The following is a 12579-nucleotide window of genomic DNA, read 5'->3' as shown; positions in this document are numbered from 1 at the left end:
CTCTTTTCACAGAAGCGAATAAAAAGAGAGGAGAGAGAAAAATCGAAGGTTGGTTTTTGCTATTTCATGGCAGTTAGGGTTCGCTATTGATCCCCGAAGCTCTAAATTTTCGATACTGCATACTATCCCTCTCCGTAATAAACCCAAATCTCACGTGTTTATAGTCAATTGTGACCTGCCTGGTTGAATTTATCTGGAAATTTTTGAATTTGAATCTTAAAGAAAGGAGTTCGCTGCTGCTGCTGCTATGGGCGCACAAGAGAAATCGCAAGCGAACTCCAACTCGATGCAGGTCAGTCCGTTCCCGTGCAACTCTAGTAGAGCTTTACGGTTAAGGTTTTTTTTTTCTTTTATTGTTTTTTCCCTAGAACTGGAGATTGTTTAACTTATCATTAATATTTCAAACGCGTGAGTTTTCTCCTCTGTTGAGTTTTATTTAATATGATCTAACTGTGTTAATTGAATCTACTGTTTAATCTTGGAAGTGTAAGTGTGATTATTGCAGAGTAGAATTATGTTTTATCGTATTGTTAGTTAGTTAGTATTGGTATTTGTAGTTGGCAGGACGTATTGTTAGTTCATGATGAAGTCAGTTTTGGATTTAGGGTTTTAGTCGGCTATCGAGATGGGCATGTTTTAGGGAAGGGGCTAACATTTTCAAGGACTAGGTGTACATATGTTTTTTAATTCGGTGTTGCAAATTTATGTCATTGAAGTATTTGACACAGCTGCTGGAGGATGCTGGTTAGATACCCCCCCATGTTTACATAGAAAGACGCTAAAAAAATTGAGGTCTCAATTCAGATATTTGTTATACAGAGCTGGCTGATTGAAGAGTAAGATTGAATTAGCTAGAAAATTGACACTATAAAAAATGTTGAAACTTTTTGGAGTTTGTGACCGGGGAGCCATTTCTATCCACAGGCATGTTGGAGTTCATTGTGACTTATCATGCTCACTTTGAATCTTGATTTAGCTATGACATGGGGTTGAGGGGGCTTCTCAGGTTTTGCTCTAGCTAGATGTCTATTGGTGAATGAGGATTCTGGAGCATCAACAGTGACTTTTTCAGTGACAATTTGTCTATTCTCTTTAAGCAAGTTTTTCTGATAGATGACATTACAGTGAAGTAGGAGTGGCTATGCACAATTATTGTTGTCCTTTTGGTGTTCGTTGTACACTCTCTTTCCTTCCTTATTTGTATGTTTCTGCAATCAATGTAGTTATCTATTGTATTAAATGACTGCATCCAGGCTGAATATGCATGCTGCAAATCAGCATAATCACGGACATCTGATGTTATGTAGAATTAAATGATCCAGACTTTGGACTTTGGCTGACTTGATTATTGATTTAAAATGCTGCATTGGACTGCTGACCTACGTAGCTAACATGGACAGAAGTTTTTCTTTATATTTAAATCTTGTCTTTGATGTGCTCAACCTTCATTACTTTCTAGTCCTCTGGCAATTCCAGCAATGTTTTCAATCCATCGTTGTCTTCTCTGTTCTATGGTCTGCCTCAATAAACTGGAAATTTCATTGAGCACTAATTTCTGTTGTTTATTTCTAGTTGGGGATCTATTTCTGTAAATTTCAGGCTTACAATGTCGGCTTTACTAATTGTATAACTTATATAAATGATCCATTACGCCTTTTGTTTTCTCTTGGTGCCTTTTTTATTGATCAAGTGAAGACTTCTTAACAACAAACCATTTTCGTTTGCTTCTTAACTTTGAGATAAGGTGCTGCTTGCGAAATTTTTCATGTTTTTACTGCAGTTTTAGTGATTATGGCATGTCCTTTATAAATGACTCATTAATCTTGGTTTTGGAAATGCAGCGGGTCAAGGTCTACCGTTTGAATGACGATGGAAAATGGGATGACCAGGGGACTGGGCATGTTACTGTTGACTATTTGGAGGTCTGTTCAAGTCCCTGACTTGATTATGCGTTTGAGAGTAACACCAAAATATTTATATGCAATTAACCTGGGTAACTGAAAATTGATTTTGTTATAAACATAATTAGCTAACCATATCATGGGCTCTATTGAATGCAATTGCTATCATGCAGAGATCAGAAGATTTAGGCTTGTATGTTATTGATGAAGAAGACAACGAGACATTGCTTTTGCATCGTATAACCCCAGATGACATTTACAGAAAACAAGAAGGTACAGAAAGGGATTTATAACAAGTGTTTCTACTAATTATTAGCTAATACTAGCACTATGTTGTCTGGTATATGAAGCTCCATTGAACCATTCAGTTCTGAGCAAATGATTTTTTGCACGTACCTTTTCAGATACAATAATTTCATGGAGAGATCCAGAATTTTCTACAGAATTAGCACTAAGCTTCCAAGAAACTGCAGGGTGTTCCTACATTTGGTATTAATTGATGTTCATATCTGATGTTGTTGCTCTTGATTTTCTCTTTGCTCTACAGTAATGTTCTTGTATTAAACCATGTTTATTTCATGTAGGGATCATATCTGTAATGTGCAAAGAAGTCTACAGTTCAGCACTCTAAACAGTAAGTATTCCATTCAATTTAAATAACACACTGCATATGTAAATAGCAACGCGTCTTGTAATTTTGTGTTTTTAGTGATTGAATCTAGAACATGCAGCATACATGGACCGCAGTTCTCAAAATCAGCTCTAAAAAATTCCCTTCTCCCAAAATGACCAAATTTGGATCTTCCCTAATTGTGAAAGGACATATTATATTATCTGGTGCAACCCAATTCACTGGCTGTTCCATACATTTCTAAAGTGTCCTGATATGCTGTTGTTGATGATGTTGTTATTTTCCCTTTCTGTGTTTTCCTGTGAACCTTGTGTTTAGAGTAGCAACCAAATCAATCGCTATCTTTACTCCCCAAGGCGGTCCAGATTTGCCATCCTTGTTCATGTTGATTGTGTGCCTTGTGTTTAATTTAATAAATTGTAGTCGTGGTTCATATATCTGGATGCCTGAGCATTACAAGCAGAAGTGAATCAGCTACAAAAGTTATCTTATTCTAGAGTGAAAATCATATTTTCTTAATATTGAGGATTGAGAAACTTTAATGTTTTTATTTGTCATATTACAAGGCAATAATGTGCAAGTTGACCTCATGGCACCACCACATGTTTGATGTATTCCTGTGTATTATTAATATTTTTGTCCACATTTGTTTTCTAAATGAAGGAGAATTTTGAATGAGCTTGAGGACATAGAACAAGAGTTTTAGTTGGTATCGAATGGTTTTCTTGTTCGCCACAAATATATTGAAGGATCTCAATAATATTGTTTTAACATAAACTTCTTACTATTTGTAGAGATCATCTCGATTTGCTCTGGTTCAGTGTCATGTTATTATTATTTTTATTTTGCTTGGAGCACCTGTGGTCTCATCTCTTTTCTAAAATTTGCAGGTGAGACATTTCACAGCATGAACAGTGAGTTGAGAGAATTGCCTGCTGTTGAACTTTCCACACTTCCTTTGATCCTTAAGGTTTTACTTTGCTTTTATTCTTTTTTCATCTGATTCAGTTTTATTTTTCAGCCAGTTCTCGCAAGGCAAATAATTATAGTCTTGTAATTTTTTTTGGTTATTCTGATAAGCTGCTTTAACAGAAGTCCCATTTCTCTTGCTCTACATCATAGTTAAACTGTTTGGCAACTTTGATTTGATTTTTGTGCTATTGTTTTGATTCTATTGTTTCTACTTCCTTGCTCTGAAATCCAGCATTTGTGTAGATTCCAGGCTGGTATGTTATTGATATGAAAAATGAAAGATTAACAAGTTGACCAGAAACACTTTGATCTCTTTATTGACTTTATGGTCCTGGATGATCTTTTAATTGAGTTGAATGAATTTGCTTTGCAGACTGTTTCTGAGAGTGGTATTGCAGATCAGATGAGACTGACAGAGCTTATACTGAATGATGTAAGCTTTGCATAAATATTTTCCATCATTTTGATGATGAACTGTTGATCAAGACTGTTCATCTTTAGCTACACGTTTTCTCAGATCCTATCGCCTGCATATCATACAACCCCACTCTTTTCTTAGAGCATTCTTTCAATGAATTTGTTTTACTAGTTGATATGATCAATATTCAATTTGCAAGATCTTCACACTTCAGCTCCACAGCTTAAAAGAAATAGAAATGGTTGACCTACAACATTCAACTAATAGCTGAAAGTTAGGCTTATGGCTCTATATAATTCATTTTTAATATTTGAAATTTTTACTGTGGGATATTTCTTCTTTCTCAAGTCCAATTTTTTGTGTATTGAACTGAAACAGAAGGAAAATGTGGTTTAATGTCAGTGGAGGTAGATTTTGAAGCTGCTTTGTGAATATTCTTGAGATAGGAGTTGAAACATGATTACCAAGAGTGGTTGAATTTGCACCTTGTAATCAGACAACATATCATTTTGTCTTGTCTGAATCTGTCTGGCTAGATGCTGATAGGGAGTAAAATTGGATCCTTGTACTGGAGGTTGCATCTGACTTTATGGTGAAGTTAACATGATTGATTGTTCATTCTCTGTTAATTTTATTTTCCGCGCAGCAAGATTTTTTCCAGAAGCTGATGGATGTTTTCAGAATCTGTGAAGACCTAGAAAACATTGATGGTCTTCACATGATATTCAAAATAGTCAGAGGGATCAGTGAGTACTCCTTCACTCCTACCCGGTGTTGTATTTCATTATGCGTTGCTTGTTTGCCTGCCCTTTGTTAACTGACATTGAATTGTGTGTTGTTACCTGCAGTTTTGTTCAACAATCCTCAAATCTTTGAGAAAATATTTGGGGATGAATTGATCATGGATGTTATTGGTTCACTTGAGTGTAAGTTCTCTCTCTTTGTTGGCTTGGAGCATTTTGGTTCTAATCCTTTGCACATCTAATTTTGAAATATTGAAGTGTTATTATATCATAGATTATTTTGGCATATTGTAGCTTGTATGGTTTGATTACAAGAGAGTGGTGAGCAGTTTTGGTCACAGCTACAACAAATGTTTGATAGATCTTGGTTCCTATTTTATGATTGTCATCCTTTTTTTTTTTTTTTTTTTCTGATTGAGATTTTTATGGTTTTTTTTTTTTTTCCATTTCTTCAAATGGACAGAACTACTATTTTTTCTTCTAACATCAACAAACATTGGATCTGCCAAGCAAATTGATGCACAAGTTGCATAATCCTAGTGCTGTAGCAATGTGAATTATGTGGTGGTTCAAGTTTAAGTTAGACCTATGCTCAGAATATAAGTTTCAAATTCTTGCTTGGTAAAAGTAAAACATTCCATCTGTTCGCATTTGTGATTGGTTTTGTTTCTAAGCTGCCTGGTGGTCTGTTTATAATCATCTCATATATAGTTGAGTGATTGATAATTGTTTAATATTTTCCATTTACAATTATCTCTCTTCACAAAAAAATTGCACCTCGTGTTTAAACTTCACATGCATTGGACATAGCATTGTTTGTTGCTGAGCGCTGAAAAGAATTATAATTGGTTGATACTTTTGTAAAATAGTCCTTCATCATTTGCTTATTCTACATTTTGTTTTCAGATGATCCTGAGATTTCTCGTGGCCAACATCATCGTGGTTTTCTGAAAGAGCACGTTGTTTTCAAGGAGGTAAGATATTATTGGTAACCCAATTTTTTCTCTTCTCTTCTTTATCTTTGTTTGTTTGTTTTTTTTTTTTTTGTTTGGTGGGGGGTGGGTTTGGTGAAGTTATTTAGTGAAGTCGTATTTATTGCTGACACTTGCTTCACTCCATTGTTTAAGGCCATACCAATCAAAGATCCCCATGTCCTGTCAAAGATACATCAGACGTACAGAGTTGGTTATTTGAAGGTTTGTTTCTTGAATGCTGAAGTTTGGGATCTGTTTGGAAAAGGGATTCTTATATTCATCATCTCTTTTAGGATGTTGTTTTGGCTCGAGTATTGGATGAGGCCACAGTTGCAAACCTGAATTCCATAATTCATGCAAATAATGCAGTTGTAAGATTCAAAAACTCATTATTTTATTATACATTACAAGGTCCATATAAGTTCAACTCTGACCCTGTTGTTTCCTTATAGGTTGTTTCTTTGTTAAAGGATGACAATACCTTTATTCAGGAATTGTTTGCTAGGTTGAGATCGCCCACCACATCTGCAGAATCAAAGAAAAATTTGGTAATTGTCAACATCTAAATAATCTCTGTTTGGTTTGTCAATTAATAAATAAAGTGCAACTTTGAAGATGGAACAAAAATTGATAAGTTATTATTTGTTTTAACATGGTTGAAAATTCTCTTCTCTGCAGTGCACCCTCACTTTCTCAACAATTACTTCTTTTCTTTCGACTTTTCAAATAATTAAAAACGGCTGATTCTGTTGATGCTTAATTTTGAGACATTTAGGTGGTGAGCTAGATATATGAACAATGACTTCCCTGTTTTACCAAACTGTGTTGAAACTGTTCAAACATGTTGAATTTAATTCTAAGATACGAGGTTAAAAATTCCTTTTTTATATTTCAGATGCTCGTTGTGTGTATTATGGCTTTTGGTATTGAAGATTTTCCTAATAATATGGTTTACATGTATGTAGTGGGTTTTAGTTTCCATCTACTTCCTTTGATGAAATATATGTGTGAGAAAATGAAGACAGCATCTCTTTGTTGGGATTCCATTTATTATTGGGATAATTTCATCTTGTGATCAGAATCATAGATTTGTTTTTGTGGAATGTTCCAAGTCCTTTTATCTTTTATGGATCAGCTTCCATGTTCAATTCCATGGTAACAGGTTTAAGGGTAACACTACATTGAAAATATTAGTTGGGAAAAAGAGTTCTTACTTTGAAATACTTAGCTAAAATCATCCTTAAATGCCAGTTATTTGTCATAACTGAACAGCAATGCTGATGTCCAATTTGTTAAATTTTTGGAATCTCTTGGGAGTTTAGTGTGTTGCTGTTTTCTGTTTCCTATTAATGTATGGTTACAGCTTTGTGCGATTCTTATGATATCCTCCAGATTGATATGTTTCCTTTCCCCATGCATATAGGTATATTTCTTGCACGAGTTTTGTAGTTTGAGCAAGAGCATGCAGATGGTCCAGCAGCTCCGACTGTTTAGGTATGTGATGCAGAAGTTGTATGTATCAAGATTAGGATTTTGTCTTCTGTGGTTATATCAGATTAGAGTAGTTTCTTTTGTATTTTGCTTTCTTCTTGATCAAATGGTAAAACAATCAAATCCTAATTTCATGTAGGGATCTCATGAATGAAGGTATCTTTGACATCATTGCTGATATATTGCAGTGTCAAGACAAGAGACTTGTCCTGACTGGGTAACTAGTTCACTTTCGTTTTTTTTTTTTGGCTTTTTTATTTTTTTTGAATTTCAATGGTTCCCTACCTACCACTAACAGCATACCATTCTTATGGATGCAGAACAGATATCCTCATTCTTTTCTTGAATCAAGATCCAAACCTTCTGCGTTCTTATGTTGTTCGGCAGGAAGGAATCCCGCTACTAGGACTGTCGGTTTGTGTTTTATGAACTGTTTACAATGCATCTATCTTTCAATATCCTTGGACATTCAGGCTAACACATGCAACGATGTCTTGCACAAACCTAATTACCTGAAAGATGAGATTTATCACAATCCTGATAAGTGAAAAAATCTCTTGTTTGTTTGGCCTTTAGGCTTTATGAACAAAAATCAATTATCCTTTAATTGCATTGCTCACAGAACTAAATTCAATATGCAGTTTCATTTTCTTGATTTTGAAATTTAGTTTTATAACGTGTTATGTAAAAACTACATTTACAAAGTTGATTTGTAGTGTGAAAGAAAATTGAAATAAGCCTTGTTTGCATGCCTTTTAAGATAAGAGAATTGGTTGTTTTCTTGACCTTGAAAATTGTTGATTTAATATTTGGGTGATTTTGTTCAGCAATTTATGGATACTTGAATGACCAACCAGTTGTATAACATGCCTTGATAATCTATACATGAAATAATTTGTCAAGGCCAATTTCAGTGTTGCTCTTGTTTGAAGAGTTTACATCAGCTCCAACTAGGAAACCTCCTTCACCCTTGGGATCAAATTTTCCCAGTGCCTCTAATAACAGCAGATTTTGCCTTAGGGTGATGCTCTGCTATTTGCTTGTTTTTTAATAACTCTGTCAGTACCTCTTATGCTGGCATCTGATTTTATTCATAGTAAATTGCATTTTCCCATGACATTTTGCTCTTAAGTTCTTTGCTGTATTGCATTTTGTATCCTGAATTTTTAATACCTATTCAATTGTAAGTGCATGTGTTCTATTTGCCAATCAACTAAATTTATTTTACTTACAGGTTAAAGGAATGATAACAGACTTTGGGGAGGACATGCACTGCCAGTTTCTTGAAATTCTTCGCAGTTTACTGGATTCCTATACACTGTCAGGAGCACAGGCACTACTCTTGATAATTCATAATTCATTCTTTTATGCAGCTGTTATGTTTGGTCATTAAGTTGCTGAGTAGTAAATGGAGTTCCCATACCAGTTGTGAAATTTTGTTTTGGTTGCTATTCTGCTCCTTTTCTCTATTTAGCCAGCAATTCCACTGTGTTAATTACACACTGAAAGATAACTCGGCCTGGCTTCCTCTTTTCCCCTGCCTCACTAAGAGCCTGGGTTCTATTTGTAAGCTTGTAGTCAGGCCTGTCCGGCATCTGAATATTGTTAAAGTAACTATCCTGTTATATTTTCCCTGTCCATTTTTGTGTTTACATTCCTTTTTCTTTCAAAAGGAAAGTTTTAATAAGTTCACAAATCAAAGTGATTTTTGTATAACTTGTTAGAAGATATCCATCAAAACAGCTTTTGCAGGATAGATTGGTCTTCTTGGCAGTGATATGGTGTTCTGCTCTGGGGGGCTTCCGGGGTTTCTTTTTCCAATGTCAAAAGGGTTTGGAGGGCTCTTTTCTTCTTTTGATTGTTGTTTCATTTCCTTATTTTTATAGAGTGCCTCATTTTCCAATGTTTGATACCATCATTGAGAATAATATATATATATATATAGGAAAGGAAAAAAAATCCTTGGCTCTTTTGCATTTAATATTTATTATCTAATTCAATATTGGATATGTCATCTCCTGGGTATATCCATTCTTGTTTCTAGATGGCACATTCTTTGCTGATACTTATTGCAATTCTTTTTCCATTTTATAGCATGCATTTGGGGTGTGTGCATTATGTTTGTGTTTATGCATGCGCAGGTGACTTCTTGGACAATGTTGTAGTTACTTTGATGCAAACAGAATATTTTTCTTAAATGCACTATAGGAATTTATCTCGTCAATGACTGAATTACAGTGATTTTGTATCTCTTTGCTGCAGAGAGATAATATAATTGAAATCTTCTATGAGAAGCACCTGAGCCAATTAATTGATGTTATAACAGCATCTTGTCCTGATGAGGTTCTTCCTCGATCAAGTGGTAAATATTCAGGGCTTGTTGAGAGAGTTGACACTCATAATGGTGTGAAGCCAGAAATACTATCAAACATATGTGAATTGCTATGCTTCTGTGTTCTGCACCATCCATATAGAATAAAGTAATTGTTTTATGCTTTATTTTCAATTACAAGGACTCAATTTCCTGCTCTCAAGTTTAATGAATGAAACACGTTTTTCTTCTGCTTTCAGGTGTAGTTTTCTCCTTGATAATGTTATTGAAAAAGTATTGACACTGACAAGAAGGAAAGAAAAGTACCTTGTTGCTGCTGCTGTTCGTTTTGTTCGCACTATCCTTTCCCGCCATGTAAGTCACCTTGATGGAACAGATCCCACCAGGGAAAGATTATGGTTGTGCTGATAGTTCTTGACTTATCATAATCTCCCCACCCAACACACGAACACTTATACACAAAATTAGATAGCATTCATTTGTAGCTGTTATCATATGGGCTGTTGCTATTTATAAATTGAGCCTCTAGATGGCATTGTTTTACATGAAACATGGAATTGGTGAGAGATATTAATTATGGTTACTAGCATGCATTTGTAGCTGTTACCATATGGGCAATTTTTATTTATAAATTGAGTATGTTATGGCATGCAATGATTATGGAGTTAGTTGATAACAAAATTGGAAGGGATCAGAAATTCGGGAGATTGTGTATCATTCAAACTGTTCAATGTTGCAGGAACTTCACAAGGGTTTACAAATTCATATGCTTCTGTTTCATGGTCTGGGGGGTACAAGAGTCACTGTTCAATGAATTTCACTGAAAGTTGATTGTAATTGTTTTTGCTAGTCGTTTGGATATGAGTAAAATGCATAAGTTCTACTTGGCAACTGAGTGTTCTTTTGGCAGGAATGCATCCACAATACTGCAAATTATCTCACTTTTGTAGGAATCTTTGGGGCTGCTGCTAATGAAAAGAAAGATTGACAACTTTGTCTTATATAAATGTTTGATACTCCTTAATTATATTTTACTCCCAGGATGAGCATTTGATAAGTCATTTTGTCAAGAACAACCTCCTCAAACCAATTGTAGATGCCTTTTTGAGCAATGGTGACCGTTATAATTTGCTGAACTCTGCCATTTTAGAGCTTTTTGAGTATATCCGCAAGGTAACTCTCATATTGTCATCCCTTTTTTTCTTCCATCTTGAATACATGTCCAGAACTATTCATTGCGGTGTAACATGTTTTATTCAGGAAAACTTGAAATTGTTGCTCAAGTATATAGTTGATTCATTCTGGAATGATTTGGTCAAATTCGAGCATTTGACCTCCATTCAGGCTCTAAAAGTTAAATATGAACAGGTATTCTTCACTTTTATCCAATTTTCTCTTCTTTATCATGTGTCTTTGTGGTATCTTAGTGCTAACGGGCATGGTTCCAGTGTCTAGAGCAGTGTGGAGCAAACAGCACTGGTAGCACATTGGATCCAAGAAAACGAAATGATGAGCGAGCGCTAGAAAAGGAAGAGGAAGATTACTTTAATGAGGACAGGTATGTTTTGTGATCAGTGAGCTTGGATGCCAAGACTTTTTTATAAGACCTTCCCACCCTTGACTTTTGAACATGAATACCTAAGCAGTGATGAAGAAGACACGGCATCCGCATCCCATACTCAAAAAGCACAAGCTCAATCAGTCTCTCCCAATGGGGTTGCTGCAGGCTACCCTTCATCAAGGTATTGTAATTGCCTCATAAAGTAAACATCAGGGAAAACATTTATAATATTTGGTATGTTTGTCATGTCTTCCACTTGATTTTGTAGTCCAAGATCTGGAGGACTTGTTGATTATGATGATGATGAGGATGACGAAGACTATAGACCACCTCCTAAGAAACAGCTAGAAACACTTGAGGAAGATGAAGGAACTAGTGAATCACTTAGAATGAAGCGGAAATTGCCTTCCAAGGATAAGGAGCCTGACCTAGTGAAGAAACAGCGATTAGCTAGACACTCGAAGCCAAAAGAGAGTGTATTTGCTGCTTTATGTTCAACACTAAGCCATGCCGTCTTGCCCAGCAAGAAAGCTGCGACTGCCATGCACATAACTCCTTTGGATGGAAACAAAGGCCCAGTTGAAGAAAGTCATAGAGAGAATGATCCAGTCATTTCTAGAAGCTGTTCTGATAACAACAGCAATTCAAGTGAGGAAAACCACAGGGAGAAGGATCCTGCTGGTCCTAAAAGCTGTTCTGACTGCTTGCACAGCACATCAGAAAATGGACAGATAATTGGAGATGATGGTCCATTAATACCACCCCCCAAATCCTCTCCAGAAATGGCTGTAAATGGTTCTTAAGTTATCTATCAGGATTGTGGTTAGCAGGTCTGGTTCCCTGTTTCATTTGACTTGTGGTTGTCACAAATCAGGCTTGTTTCGTTGAAGGAAGGGCATGCTCTGGAGGAAGTGAGATGAAAGGTGGGTGAAGGACGTTCGTAGCTTTCCATTTATGGTAAGAGTATATTGTATAGTGCCCAAATGCCCCTGACCGGCGTCTCTGATTTTGAACAGAAATCGTGGCTTCTGTGAAAACAACCACCCAACGGGCTATTTTCCCATTTTCCCCCTTTCCATTCTCTCATTTCGTTTCATTTTCTTATCTTTTTTTGTCAATTTAAATATCCTTATTTTTGTTTCTGCTCTTATATAGCTAGTGTAAACAGCATGATAGAGAGGGCATCAATACCTGCCCTTCATAACAGGGCCCCTTGTTACAGTTGAAATCTTATTTAATGACCATTGTAAACCAAAATATGTTCCCATCCTTGTGCCAGATTCTGATTCAGTGTTTTCGTATGTTTTTCCCTTTTTCTTGAGCATAGCATTCACTAAAATTGTAAACCAAAATATGTTCCCATCCTTGTGCCGGATTCTGATTCAGTGTTTTCCTATGTTTTTCCATTTTTCTTGAGCACAGCATTAACTAAAATTAGTCAATTTTCCCGCACAAAGGATGGTTATGGTACTTGTTTTGACTTATTCCTCCATCCTCAAGACAAGCTAACGTAGCAAGATGCGAACGTAATGATACTCGCAAGTTCCTGTTGTTGG

At 35.7% G+C, this 12579-nt stretch overlaps 1 protein-coding gene across 3 annotated transcripts; it reads left to right on the top strand.

Moving 5' to 3' along the window:
- On the top strand, positions 1-12313 carry LOC105122706 (serine/threonine-protein phosphatase 4 regulatory subunit 3A). Of its 3 annotated transcripts, XM_011021974.1 has the most exons (24): positions 1-292; positions 1842-1922; positions 2075-2174; positions 2306-2390; positions 2486-2535; positions 3423-3502; positions 3878-3937; positions 4569-4668; positions 4771-4848; positions 5572-5639; positions 5793-5861; positions 5933-6010; positions 6092-6187; positions 7063-7133; positions 7270-7347; positions 7451-7544; positions 8365-8463; positions 9393-9610; positions 9702-9816; positions 10504-10635; positions 10723-10830; positions 10911-11020; positions 11109-11204; positions 11292-12313. In XM_011021974.1, the coding sequence occupies exons 1-24, from the start codon at positions 248-250 to the stop codon at positions 11824-11826; spliced, it is 2646 nt and encodes an 881-aa protein (XP_011020276.1). In that variant the 5' UTR covers positions 1-247; the 3' UTR covers positions 11827-12313. The 3 variants fall into 3 exon arrangements, with proteins under 3 accessions (XP_011020276.1, XP_011020290.1, XP_011020283.1); XM_011021981.1 differs by lacking the exon at positions 1-292 and having other exon boundaries at positions 1902-1993; XM_011021988.1 differs by lacking the exons at positions 4569-4668; positions 4771-4848; positions 5572-5639; ... (12 more) ...; positions 11109-11204; positions 11292-12313 and adding an exon at positions 4301-4551 and having other exon boundaries at positions 2-292.
- Positions 12314-12579: the final 266 nt, after the last annotated feature.

The sequence above is a fragment of the Populus euphratica genome, unplaced genomic scaffold (assembly GCF_000495115.2).
Source record: "Populus euphratica unplaced genomic scaffold, PopEup_1.0 scaffold1.1, whole genome shotgun sequence".
Classification (NCBI taxonomy): Eukaryota; Viridiplantae; Streptophyta; class Magnoliopsida; order Malpighiales; family Salicaceae; genus Populus; species Populus euphratica.
This window is presented reverse-complemented; position numbering and strand designations above follow the sequence as displayed.